General features: G+C 41.4%; 1 protein-coding gene across 6 annotated transcripts in view; it reads right to left on the bottom strand.

Moving 5' to 3' along the window:
- The window catches only part of FGFR2 (fibroblast growth factor receptor 2), an 85,878-nt gene that overhangs the window by 14,702 nt on the left and 57,249 nt on the right, over window positions 1-13,927 (bottom strand). For all 6 annotated transcript variants that reach the window (XM_065638467.1, XM_065638465.1, XM_065638470.1 and 3 more), the window contains 3 exons: window positions 12,497-12,693; window positions 3,805-3,956; window positions 93-214 (listed from right to left, as the gene is read on the bottom strand). In XM_065638467.1, coding sequence (XP_065494539.1) covers window positions 93-214; window positions 3,805-3,956; window positions 12,497-12,693 — 471 coding nt within the window. The remainder of the gene's footprint in view (window positions 1-92; window positions 215-3,804; window positions 3,957-12,496; window positions 12,694-13,927) is intronic.

Raw genomic sequence — 13,927 nt, 5'->3', positions numbered from 1 at the left:
GATGACAGAGTTCAGATGCCACAAAAGAAACTTTTTGTGGACGAGAACTGCCACATCGCCCATCCCATTCCCTGATCAGCCCATGTTCTTACCTTTCAACATCTTCACTGCCACAGTTACTGCTTCTTTGGGCCTGTCTTTGTCAATCCCCACCGCTTCGGCCATGACGACTTGCCCAAAGCAACCTTCTCCCAGGGGTTTACCCAGCGTCAGCCTAGGGGTGTAAACAGGAGATTAACACACAGCATCTGGCAAAGGGATGCAGGCAGTGAAATTCCACGGCTAAATATAAAATGCTTTCAACAACTTGCTGTAGCATGAAGCATTTATCATATGGAACTAATGAGACCCTGGGTGCACATCGGTTTTCACGCGCACCGCAGCGTGTTTTCTTAGGGACAGTATATCGAGCATCTCATATGGGCACATCAGCTGCTAAACCCAGTTTTTAAACTCCCCCTCCTTGCATTAACAGGCTGTACTCGATGGCTAGCAGCAAGACACAGCACAGAGGGGCAGAGCTTTCAAAAGCATCAGCCTGCAGCTGAAATTCAGGAGCAGCCAGCAACACGCAAACTTCTCCTGTCACTGTAACACAGGCAGTTGTCGCCTTTTTCATGTTGGCTGCAAGGAGAGGAAAGAAAAGTTGCTTTGTGTGCGTTGCCATGTGGCCGCTTTCAGGCAGATGATGATTTGTATGGTAACGACTGGCATTAAGAGCAGAGGGATGTTTTAAATACAGGGTGTTTCAAAAACGTGGACCCAATTTAAAATCACTGTATCTCTGCAACCACAAACTATCAACTATCATCTCCATAGAGCAGGTGGAGGGAACATAGAGCATTTATTAAAAGGTTACTAAAGCCTGATAGCTCATTAAACCATTTGTAAATTTTTGTGTAATTGTAACATACTGGGGTCCATCTTTGTGAAACACTCCGTATTACTAACTCGTGTGATGTAACAGCACAGTGCAGACAGAAAGGAAAATCAAACATCCTCTCAGGCGGCTTAATTTTAACTCAAAATCGATATTCTTACTTTCTGTACATTTGCTTGACAATCTTTCGTGCACCAAAGGGATTAGACTGGCCAGAGACAGCAAGTCAGTAGCCACTGTGTTTGAGCGCAGCTGCGGGTAATTAAATTATCACACTCATTTCTCTTTCATGTGGCTGATGGGTGGCCAGACAGCCACCGCCTTCTGGGAGATAGGAGGGAGGACGAAGGTGAGAGAAGGGGCAAGGAACAGAGGTCGGTGAGAAGCGCGTGGCAATGGCTCGGCATAAAGCTCGGGTGAAGGCACTGGTGATGCTCAGGCAGCTGGACCAGCTGCCAGGAGCTGCCATGGCCACCGGCTCCTCTGCGGCAGGTCCTGGGGCTGTGTGGGCAGACGATGCTCTCTCTCCCTCCCCAGTGATGCTCTCCCTGCCCGGTGGGGACAAAGGCAGCACCTCTGTGGGACAAAGCACCTGGCAGATCTGAGCATCCCCAACCAGCCGTCCTCTCCCCAGCCACCCCACCCACAGCCAGATTGCTCTTCTGACGTGCCCCTGCGCTCCCCCAGCGCTTTGATGCCTTAAGGGGTGAGACAGGACGCTTTATTTACCCACAGCTGGGTCCAGCACAGAGGCTGTTAAGGGTAACAAAAGATGCCTCCTGTCTGCAGCACCCAGGCTCTGCTCTGAGAGCGGGAAGGAGAGACTGGGGGAAACCGAAACTCTACTATAATCACCATGTCAACATAAGAAACCTTTTAAAAAGAGCAGTCATTAACTGGGCTACGCAAAAAGCATTTTGTGGAGCATATACCTGGTTGCAAAACCTGCCCAGCTGTAACACACATTCACAGAGACATTGATCTCAACTTTAGGAGGGTAAACCGATAAAAAATTAAAAAGAAACTTCAAAGCCTCTGGGCAAAATCTTTTTGGGTCCAGTGTAAGTGCTTAAGGGCCACATTCATACTCCATAACTCACAGAAATGATAATCTAACTGCAGAGCAGTGCCGTGGCAGAAACCAGGGAGGGTGCTGGGCGGGTTTAATACTTCTAACGTTATCCACTGTAGAGGCGAGATTTTGATAAGCATTTTCTTAACTGAGTTCTTAAAGTCCTGGCTTTCCACAGTCAAAAGCAGGATTCACAGATACGATATACATAGGGGCTCGTTCTTAAAAGCATGGACCTCTGTCTTCCCCCGTGAAATACAGGGAGAGGTTGTCATACCATCAACAGAAAAGTGTTAGACCAGGGCTAAGTGGTTTGAAAATCCCGCTTATCTGCTCAGGCACGAGACAGAAGTGAGAGATGGCAGAGAGATGCTCCCAAGGGCAGCCCGCAGACTCCTTGTCAAATGCTGTCTTTGCCTTGGTGAGAATTCCTCAAGCTGTTTTGCATTGGTTTTGAAAGCAAACGCAAGTTTAAAAAGGTACAAAGACTGAAGGGCAGTGTATGCTATGCTGAGGTCATCCTGCATGTTCTCCAGAACTAAAATTGAATTTAGGATCTTGGCAGAGCACAAACATTTGCATTGGAAACTGGTTAATTTATGTGCTATTGCCCGGCTAGGACTAAAGTAACAAACCCCTCATTGTGTGCCTCCTGCCCCCCAACCTAATAAACCACCTCTAAATAGCCTCCTTTCATTGCAAATCTGCTCCACCTACATTTGTGCTGAATGCTGGTTAAAAATGTTTAGCACTCTAAAATTTTCCGCATTTAGTGTATTCCCCCAGGGTACGGGCTGACAGAAGCACACATACAGGCTCCCACTGTTGACCAGAATATTGCAGGTGGCAACTACAGCATTTCGTGCTACTTTTCAGCTACACCATTAAAATAATTTCCGGAACAGTTGTCAGAAGGTTCGAAATCACAGCTCTTCTATCCAAAAGTTACACCGCTGAACTTTGAAAGAGAACTGTTCATGACAAAAGGTGCTGTTTTCTCAAAGCCACCTACAGACTTCCTAAAGTTAGTACTAACTTTAATATATATATCATAGCTCTACCTGTGTCAATATTATCTTTTACATGTCTTTTTTATATTAAGAAATATGGTTACGGCTTTAATTAGATTATTCAGCAGCTCATTTTGCATGTTAGTCAACAGGCTTTGAAGAAAATGTTATGTAGCCACATGAATTTGCGTATATCAAATGCCTAATACTTTTAAGCCACGGAAGTTGTATATGTATGTACACAATATGAAAAAGTTCCACTAAATCGAAAACCATAGCCTCCATTAATACAAGCTCATAAAAAATCAACACAAAATCCTACCTAGAATGTCCTGACAGAAAGAAAAGATTGTCTAATACCATATTCCAGATTTTATCTTTCTCCCACATTATATTTTATTACATATTTTATAAATATTAAACAATTAAGTTTAATATTTCAACTAAGAATCATGGTTTAATGTACAAAGGTATTGCTTGGGGAAATCTCGACCGCCCTTCAACATGGGTATGTGGACATCTCGTCCAGTCTAAATCATGTGTATTTTGAAATAACATTTCAGATTCACTCTGAGGAGTTACATTTCAGCAGTGTATCTGAAAACCTACCAGAAATCTGAAAATAAAATCAGAATGACAGAGGCAGAGGAAATTCAGCTTCTATTCAAAAGAAGACTGATTTTAGATAATTAATTGGATTTTGATCTTCAGAGGAGGTTCAGGTAAGTGAGATTTTCTTTTAACTAAAGAAACCCTGGGAGACATTGGGAAAGATGTTTCCTCTCGTGCTGTGTCATGTTTTTCAAACGTGTAGGTAGCGTTAAGAGAAACAGGCTACGTACTTATCTCTTGGAAACTCCCATTTGGGGTCTTCTGGCAGTTCATATTCCGAGACTCCTGCCAGCATCGGGGCATCGGCAGCGGAGGAGAGACGAGTCGTTATCCTCACCAGCGGCGTGTTGGAGTTCATGGAGGAGCTCGAGTCCGCTGACACCTGTGGTTGCAATGCAAGATGCAAAAAAAGAAACAGACAGAGATGTAATCTTGACCCAATATCTGAAAGGCAGCAGCACCTGGTAACCAAGCCAGCTCAGAACGGTGGTATTAGGAAAAAGTGGCTGAATCTACAGTCTTCTTTCTAGTGGACTATTCTCATATATTTACCTTCCCTTGTAAGCACAATACTGACTCTAACTGCTGCCAAGGCTGTAAGTCTGCCCCATAGTTTGAAAACCCTATAAGTTTCAAATACATATACTCAGAGAGTAAATTCAATAAACTTTTCCCTCTTTTCATTTACCCTCGGATGCCTAAGTGGGCAGCACATACCATGAGCAGAGGTGACCAAGAAGCTCTCTTCTTCCACTCACTTGTAGTTGTCTGTATCACCACTTCTTTTTCCAAATCAGTACATAATCTACTTTTTTTTGGTGTTACTATTAAATTGAAATTTTCAATTTCTAATTGAAAAATAGTATTTTTGCAAAGGCTTCTGTACTTTTCATCAGCGCCGATGATCATGATCACATGCATATTACTGTGTAGGAAACGCTGGATTCTCTCATGTATTTTCTAAGCATTGAGTATTGAAAGCATCAAAAAGCTATCACAATAATTGGGGGATACTTAAGTTTTCTGTTCGCTACATTCTTAATCAAAGATTCTTCAAGACGCGGAGAAAAAACTCATAAAAATAATTTATAATGTCTGACGCTTTGAAATTTAATTTACTTTAGAGTATGATTTCTCACTGGCATCAACAATACATTTTCCTTAGAGCATCAAAGGTACTTAATGATAACTGCTTCAAAAAAGGAGGCAGCTATTACCGTCCACGTAAAAAAACTTGTTTTGGCGTGAAGGGTGCATCTTCCACAAGGTGCTTTCCTCAAACCTGCAGCAGCAGCCTGCTGACCTCAGAGTTTCAAGTGCATATGGACACAAACCAAAAAATGCTTGTTATGGCCACTCTGTCCCCTCCTTTACATGACAATCCTTTTCTCTTCGGGCCATGACAGTCTCGGCCAAGCCCAGATCTGGTGGCTAAGGTGGGATGAAGGTTGTTTTGCGATGCCATCGCTGGTACCCGTCCTCACATCAGGAAGCAGGAGATGCTTCTCGGCCAGCAGCGTTGGGACCCTGCCCAAGCTGGAAGCCTACAGCATTGGAATAACTACCACTCTTGACCTTCATCCTCATCACCCGGAGTCAACTTTTGACACCAGGTTTGCTTATGTAAAGTGTCATCAGGCTACAATTTTATTCCAATTATAAGCAAACAGATCCTAATAGCATTAGAGCGCGAATCAGAGACACACCGGGACACGAACACAAAATCAGTTTGTCTCGATGACACCTGAGAAGCGCAACTCCCTTATTACGAGTCCAATTAGCAATTACAGTGTCTCAGCCCACGGAATTGCTCGAGCTCCTCAGAATAGGGCTGAAAGGCTTTTGCAACCATGTCAGGCTCTTACACAAGGTATTTTGACAAGACAAGGCTAAGGCTCTCAAACTAATTCCTCATCATGACTCTGACCACCTGTTTTGCTTGAGAGGTCTCTTTGCAGGTCGACATACTCAAACCCATCTCATCAAATGGGGTTGGCTTCTTGACACATTTTTTCTAAGACCAGAGATTAAGACTAGAAAGAAGTTGCATAAGGAATAAAGTGTTAAGGACCGCTATCTAAAAAATAACCTTGGTAATCAGTTTTGCAGCTGACTGACAGATCTACCTTGATATCAGAAGCTCCAGCTTCAACATGCGAGATGTGGTATCTGTGAAATGAAAGTACAACTGAACAAATAAGGCTACCATTCAAATCAGAGAGGCAGACTGCTTTCCCCCCGTCCATCCAACCATCGTTAATATTTACTTTCAGCAAATATAAGTACCTGGCACATTCCTCTAGGCTAATAAATATGGTGACCACTTGGGATACAAACAGAAAACTGTTATTAAGCCAGACTACGTAGCTCTAAATAAATCAGTAAGTGAATAGCGAAGGGCGTCTTTCGAGATACGCTGCTTTGCCCAGCCCAGAGGGGAACACACCTGCTGGGGCTCACCCAGAGCTACACGGTAGGTCAGCATCAGAACCTGGACTTTTACTTATTTTTTGCTCATTTTCATTACTTCACTACAGTTTGAAAATGATGACTCATGAAATGAACTAGCTCAGCACTAAGAAATGTGCAAACCTCCACAAAAAAATGTGGCAACTCCTCTGTCCCCCACAACTTCCCCTGAATTTTATTTCTCTTATTTCTGGTTTCCATTTTTAAATTTCTCTCACTGCTCAGCAACTATTAACACTCTACAACCACTTCCTTCATGTTTCCAAAATCCACCCACCAGCCATTCTACCAAGATATTTTTTCAAGTCCTGATTTATTTATCAATTTATTTATTAACATTGCTGTTACTTTCTCACCTTCCTTTGTCATTATAGACATTGTTTTCATGGGACACGAAGCTGCAAAATTTAGGTGATATCCCTTATGTATAAGAAATGGCCCAAGATGTTCTGGGATTTTTTTTTTTTTTTTTTTTTTTCAAGAATACAATATTTGTATTAGACACTGTTCAGTGTTTCATCTTTTCACTGGCTGTTACACTCACAATTCAGCAGTCTTAACATGGTTAGAACCTATAAATGTAAACTTGCAATAAACTGAAATACTCTGGTTATGCATTTCAAACACAGAAGTTAAATAATAATAATGTATAGGAAAAAAACAGGTGAAAGACTCTGCCAATTTCCCTTTTAACACAGTTGCCCATGTTTACTTCACACGATAACTGGATGATTGGCTGGAGATGCTGTAGGTGACCAAAGTGCATTAACGTGGATAGGACTGATGAGAAATCCAGAGGAGCTACTCGGTGTCTGGGAGAAGAAAAATGGACTGCTCTCCATGGGAATATTCTTCTGATTAACTGGAGCACTACAAGGAGTTACAGGAGCTCGAGGGCTATAAAAATCTGCTCCAGAAAAGACAAAGCCAACCCAAGTTAGCCTATGGTTGGAGGAGATTTTTCTGTTTCAAAACAGCCTTTTGCCCTTTTCTGCAATAGTGAAGAATTAACCTTTGAACTCATCCCTTTTTTCACTGGCTTTCAGTGCACTATAAAACAATGAGGAAAACCCTACCTACTCCAAGGTCAGTGGATGTGGTCAACTTTACTACATGCATACATTTAAGTAATAACATATAGAAAAGCATTTTTTCCACCTTGCTACTTTCTCCTTTTCACCTGCAGCACTGCTCTCCAACCCCTTACCATGCAGGCCCAAGAACCAGTGACACTCCTGCCATGAACCCCACATCTTGGCACATGGAGTTGCTTTAAAGTATGTGGATGTTCTTTTTGCCTTTGGTTACACAAAGATTCAAGGTACACAGGACACAGGCATAACAGAGGCCATCCTGAGTATTTGCAGCAAGCTTGGAATCGTACATGGCCAATATACAGACTCCAGGGCCACTTTTGGGTCTACCAGGTGCCATGAAGCAGCAGCTGGACATCCAGTCAAAATTCACAAATTTCTTGGACAACCACCCAGCTCACCAGGATGGGAAAAAGGAAAAAAAGAAGAGCCAGGGCAGAGAAGCAAGGAAGGGCACCTGATGTAGGTGCAGCAGACATCTTCAAGGTCTACTCACTGTGTTGGTGACACTTGTTTTAAGCGATGACACTACACTAAGGAGCTATTTTGAGCATTCAACTAAAGTAAGGAAGGCAGAAGTTGACTTGAGCAGAATACTGAAAGAACTATCGTGGTATATGTTAACCTCAATAGGAAGGTAGACCTCCACCAGAAAATATTCTTTGTGTGCTTCCCTTCTGTTTTCAGGTGGCCAGAACCAAGGAAAGTACTGGCCTTAGGCAGATCTTTAGCTCCATATCTGGACTTCAGAAGGCAAAAAGCCCACTGTGCCCAAACCTCACACACCAGTGAATTATTATATCCCCATCTTAACAATACATTTTTCCTTTGGCTAACATACTGTATTCAATCAGCTCTGAGATAATGCTTTACAAGCATTTCTAAGCAGTGGAACATTTAAAACAAACAAATATTTGCTGGAATATTTAAATGCCACGTGGCAAAATCAGTTGCAGAGCAGTGCGTAATTGTCTGTAATTGATTATGAAGGGTGTTTTCCTCCACTGATGATTTATACCATATCCCGAAGCCTAGATCTGTCAGTTCTGGCACTCATGCTGTGAGATTTTAGCAGCCATGCAGTGATTTCCTATAATTGTCAGTCTTTTTGAAGGCTCTGCTATAAAAGTTAATTTGAAGTCACATGCATATATGTATATAAATATAATGAGTAAGTAATGCTACTAGCTGTTGATAGAAATGGTCCATCTCAGTGACTGGATCTAAGAAAATATAAGGTTAAATACATGAAACAAGGTTAAATACATGAAACTGAGGATTCCTGATGTAAGTACTGGCGTTTAAAACACAGGCACACAAGCACAACCCCTTCAAGGAAAGGGCTCCTTTTGAAACACACAACAAAATAGCAAAGTACTACTAGACAAGTCAATGGTTTCCATATACAGAAATCAAAGGATAACACAAGAAACTAAAATAAGTGTTAAGGTAAATGCCTTGCAACACATCCTCCTGCAAGCTGTGTATTAATTTTTGTATTTCAGAGTCTGTTCCTAAAAAAGAATGATATTTTTACAGCTCCATAGTATGTGAAATACTACATTACTTCACTTGTTCCAGATTACTTTCCTTTTTTTCAGGTTCCGGTTGCCATCATAATTTTGAATTAGACTATTTTGCTCAGTGAGCTTAAGTGTGACTTTAAACCAATCACCCTTTGCTCATCACAAATGTCCTCACTATATCTTTGTGAAGGATTAGAATCAACAACCACAGTAGATATAAGCTAATGGGAATGTATTTAGAATACTTAGCATAAGAAATCATTCTTCCCCTATTTAAGACACATATATACATTCAAGTTGAGAGTGTCCAAATATGACAGGATTAACTCTGACAGCACTAATGAAATGCTCTAGTGGTGACAAACACTTGTACTTGACTTTGACTGGGCAAACCACAAGAGATGGGATCTTCTATAACCACTAGAGCAGCACTGTCTTTTTGTCTGTTTTAATTATAATTTATTTGTTAAAAGGAATAATAAAAAAGTTCTACAAAATAAAGGTATATCCTACTGAAGGCTGCTCTTTACCTTTTGGCTCAGTGAACTTGTCACCAAAAGCTTTTACTGCAAATCAACTTGTGGTGTTCAATCCTACAAATACTTCTTTTCCCCCTCCCTTGCGAGCTGGTACTGCTATGAAGAACATGGTTAATGGCAACAGAGCACTGCAGCTCTCTGCTTTTCTATAATGGAGAGAAACTGCTTGCAGGATTTCCCTGTAATCAATTTCCATTTCAAAAACCAAGTGCCAGATCCTGGGGAGGCTGAGGATTGCAGGGGGAGGGAAATGATAATTCCCGACTTCATCATGACCCTTCCTATGAATGTGAAAAGAACCACATTTTGGCAGAAAAAAAATTTTTAAAAAATGCCTGCATGTGGGGAATGATAAAATCCTGTGGTAGCTCAGACTAAACAGCGTACAAGAAGCCTGGGCTGCAAACTAAACCAGATGTTACTCAGCAAGACTCTGATCCCGCTTCGACAAGATGGCATCACAGTCATGCGAATGCCTCTTCATGAACCAGGATTATTTTCATATCCACATCCTTTGGGAGCTTGACCCAGCAGCAGAGAGCTTTGAAAACAGGATCGAAAATTCCCCAATCTATGGCCTCATTTCTCTGGAATTCCAACAAACCCCATCACCCAGCCCCAGGCTGCTGCCCAGTTCTACCTGCCATGAGCATCTCCCCTGCTTGCTCTCACCCATCCTCTCAACAACTCGGCCACTTTCTCTATTCCTCCCCCACAAAGCAAGGGAGAACATTCTGTGATCAATAACTAAATAGAGCTTTAGAGACAAAACTCCACCAGGCTTTAAATACAACCCTCTGAAACACAAATAAACTGAAAGAAAAAAAACTAGCCTGGTGGCAGAACAAAACGAACCAAGTTGAACAACCCAGAAACAGACACATTAAATAAAACACCTCCTGGATTAATTTTTTAATTCTTGATTTGTGGCAACAATTCTGAAATTCAAGAGCAGCTTTCAAAGATGCAGAAACTAAACAACTGCTGCAGCCTTAGAGCCCAAGGAGATGCTGACTGAAAAATTAAGGAGTCTTCACTGCTGCTGAGCAAGTCTTCTGGGACTGCTCATCCCGTCCTGCCTTTGCAAGCTAATATCAACAATTAGCGAAACGACCAGTGAAATCATAAAAACAGAAACACAGATTTCTTTTAATGCTTATAATAGTTATACTTTACGAAGATAGAAATGCAGAGAGCCCTTCAATGAAAAACTCCTGTTAACAAAAAAGTACTCTGGAGAATTGAGAGTAGTGGCATTTTTGTTTAGGGGTTGAAATAGGATTCGCACTTTCAAATATATACTTTAAAAAAAAAAAAATCCCACTTTTAAAAGCAAAATGCCTTTTTTTGCTAAGAAAATCTAGAAAACCAAAATAAACTGACAAAACCCTATCTGACAAGCATGTTGTAAGACACAGATTATTTTCCTCTGTGAAAACAATAGCTTTGGAGAAGGTCCATATTGCATCACTTAGTGACAAAAATCTAAACTGAGGGCAGCGGTTGACACTGCTGTCACACGCAATGAAATAACACTATTGCCCTGAGGAACCATTTCCAACTGACACAACTGAGCTCACACCAAACCCTGGGTATTTTTTATGCTGTCAACTTATCTCTGAGTCATTATGATGCTTTTATATTCAGGACGAAATCTAATAGATGTCTTTTATCTAAGCAGCTAATACGTATCTCTCTCTGGTTAATCACACAACATTTGAAAAGCCTTCTTTGTCCAGAAAGCTATGCAGATTTTCAGTTGTAGAGATGTGTGAATTGAGCTGAGGGCTTCTCATCACTCTTTCTGATATACTCAGAGGTGAAAGTCCCTCTCCTCCCCAGTGATTCTCAAGTAAATGACTAAAGTCATAAAATTACAAAAAACAAACAAATGAAAAGTGGCAAAGAAAGTCAAACCAAGTAAGAATTAACATTGTTGCTCATAAAACAAGTCTTTTTCAGATTGGACAAAGTTTATGTTCATCACCTCAAGATATTGTAAAATACTGCACTTTAGAGGAAGATGGCTAAAGCATTAGTACTCTCTAGTATTTTTAACCAAGGAGATTCAGAAGCCGTGGGGGAAAAAAGGGGTTCTGAAAAAAATAATACTGGTCGAAATCCCAAGACCAACCTCCACCCTAACTCTGTGTGATCGTGCGTCTAAATTTCAAACTCTTACCCACACTGAAGCACTATTTTTAAGGTACGTGCATCAGCCTGACAGCGATAAAATTCTGGCCAGGCTGTAAGAACAGTCTGCAGAAATGCTGCACAACCTAATCACGGACCCAAACTGAACCCTCAGATCCAAACACCCTGACCGAAGCCCTAGGTCCAACCCCTGCAGATGGTCCCTATTTTGAACAATGAGGTGAACCAAAGCCTCAGATGCCACCACCCCTCCACCTCCCAGGCCTGAAACCTGGGGACGGATTTGGTGGGTTCAGGGGTCTATCCTGAAGACCTACTGCAACAAAACATATTAAACTCCAGCTTCAAAACAAACAAGTCTTTCAGGAGAGGACAGTATGTGGGAACTGAGGCTGTTTTGGCAAGTGATGGCCTGTGACAAAGCCAAAGGCCTGTTACTCGTTCAACTGGTTTGGTGCTCGTGGTATTTGCCCTCTCCAGAAACACTCATTGCCAGCCACAAGAAACTGTAAAATATATTTTATGCAATGCTGTTGTGTGCATTTTAAATCTCGCATTTGCTTTTGCTCCTCACTCAAACGTATCAGCATCTTAAACTAAGAGCTGATATGGTATCTCCCCTGTTTTTACTTTATTACAGTCTTTTTTCTATTTTGAGGTGGTTTCTGGATGTTTGGCTATGAAATTCCCTCCCCTCAGTCTTCAAAATTCCTCCTGAAAAATACCTCTCTGTATCTGGTACCTAGTTACTGCAATAATAGTCACCTTAGAGACATTATAAATACACAATTAAAGAGGATTCTGTTCCAAAGTCCATTAAGTCAGTAAAATTTTTTCCATTGACTTCAATGAGCTGTGGGATCGGGCCCTAAAATACTACAAATACATTTTTTCCGTCTGTAGACCGCTAATACAGAACATATTTCATTTTTTACATTTCTCCTCTAACATCCCTGCCCTGAGAAACACTTTGTTAAGTTGTACTTTTCTTCCCAGGCCAGTCTCAGATTAAATCCCACCCCTACTGCAATTGGGTATAAGGCTTATTTATTCCCTTTTTCCAAAGCTTTCAACAGAAGGATGTGCTGGCTTAGTTGTTCGGTAAAAGGTTTTTTAAACTCTTTATCTACTTTCTGTTACCTGTCTGCGCAGAGGGATTCGCTTTGTCAGCTTATGGACAGCGGGCTGGCTGCTGAAATCAGGCTTCTTGGTGGTGTTCTTCATGCGGCACAGGACGACTGTCAGCACCATGCAGGCGATTAAGAAGACCCCTATGCAGTAAATTACTATTTCCAGGTAGTCTGGAGATGTCGGATATTCTTTTTCTTTTTCAGGAGCTAGATTGGAAGTTTTGAGGAGGGAACAATCACACCATAGAGTTAGCACACGATACAAGAAGAGCTCAGTACAGTGCGTGGAAAAACATGAAATGGTAAAATATCAGCAATTCTCGTGGTGACTGTGTGACATACAGAATACTGTGGATGTTTAGGCCGTGTTGCAATCTGAGAATAATTCCTCTTTCTAGATCGCTGCTTTGTCTTTCTCAGTTTGCCACCGCGTGTGAGCTCGTGCATGTATTATACATATTTATATACAGAGATATATACATATGTCTGCCTAGATAGGTACATATAAATTGAAATATTGGATGATCAAGTATAATTTTAGGGGAAAAGAAAAAACCAAAGTGTTCAAACAAGGCTCAGGTTCATTTTGTTGCTCCAGTCAAACTTCAGAATTACTGTAAATTTTTTTAACCACACAAAGACACATCTAAAGATAAAATATTGAATTAGCTAGCCTAAGAGAAAAGTGTCTGGATATGCAAATACACATTTGGGCTTGAGCCTGCATTGCCTGTTTATCCAAAGTTTTCGCTGCGGCCTCAGGATAGAGAGGGAATGCAGGATGAATCGGTCCTTCATCAGGTTTCTAAATTCACGTTTGGGGTTTCAAGACTGTTTCAAGGACCCAGCAGCTGTTTAACTCGCTGCCATTCCTGCTGGGTACCTGACTCCCAAGGTCCTTCGAAGAGCCCAGCGTCAGATTAAAAAGCGTAACGCAAGCAAAAGCTAAATTGCCAGCAATACGTTAATGAATTTGTCCTCTTTCATGAGGACTGCACGTTTCAAGTAACCTCATCAGTGGTTACTAGTCTATGAGATTAAATTTTGGTGGGAGTGGTTCCACAGAGCTGTTACTCCGATCGAAACCGTTTGGAAATTATCTTCAAGATAATTACACGTGCAAACATTGTCCCTAATCCCTCATCTGTGATACATCCCCCGGATAAAGAGATTCCACAGCAATCCGTGGTCACTCTGCAAGCAATGCACGTTCAAGCTGAAATTTTCTTGCGCTTCATTCTAAGCTTACAAAAATATTTCATTCAAGAAAATCGGTTAAAAAAAAATGCTGTTCAAGCACTTGCAAACTGCAAATACTGCTAGCAGAAGCGAGCTCTACACAAGCAATGCTTTGCCTGCTTGGTGACAGACCACACAGGCTCGGTGCTCAAATAACAGAGATGTAATAAATTCGCCTCGTTCAATATATTTTCAGAAATTA

Source organism: Caloenas nicobarica, chromosome 7 (genome assembly GCF_036013445.1).
Source record: "Caloenas nicobarica isolate bCalNic1 chromosome 7, bCalNic1.hap1, whole genome shotgun sequence".
Taxonomy (NCBI): Eukaryota; Metazoa; Chordata; class Aves; order Columbiformes; family Columbidae; genus Caloenas; species Caloenas nicobarica.
Note: the sequence above shows the minus strand (reverse complement) of the source record. Positions and strands in the feature narration are given on the sequence as shown.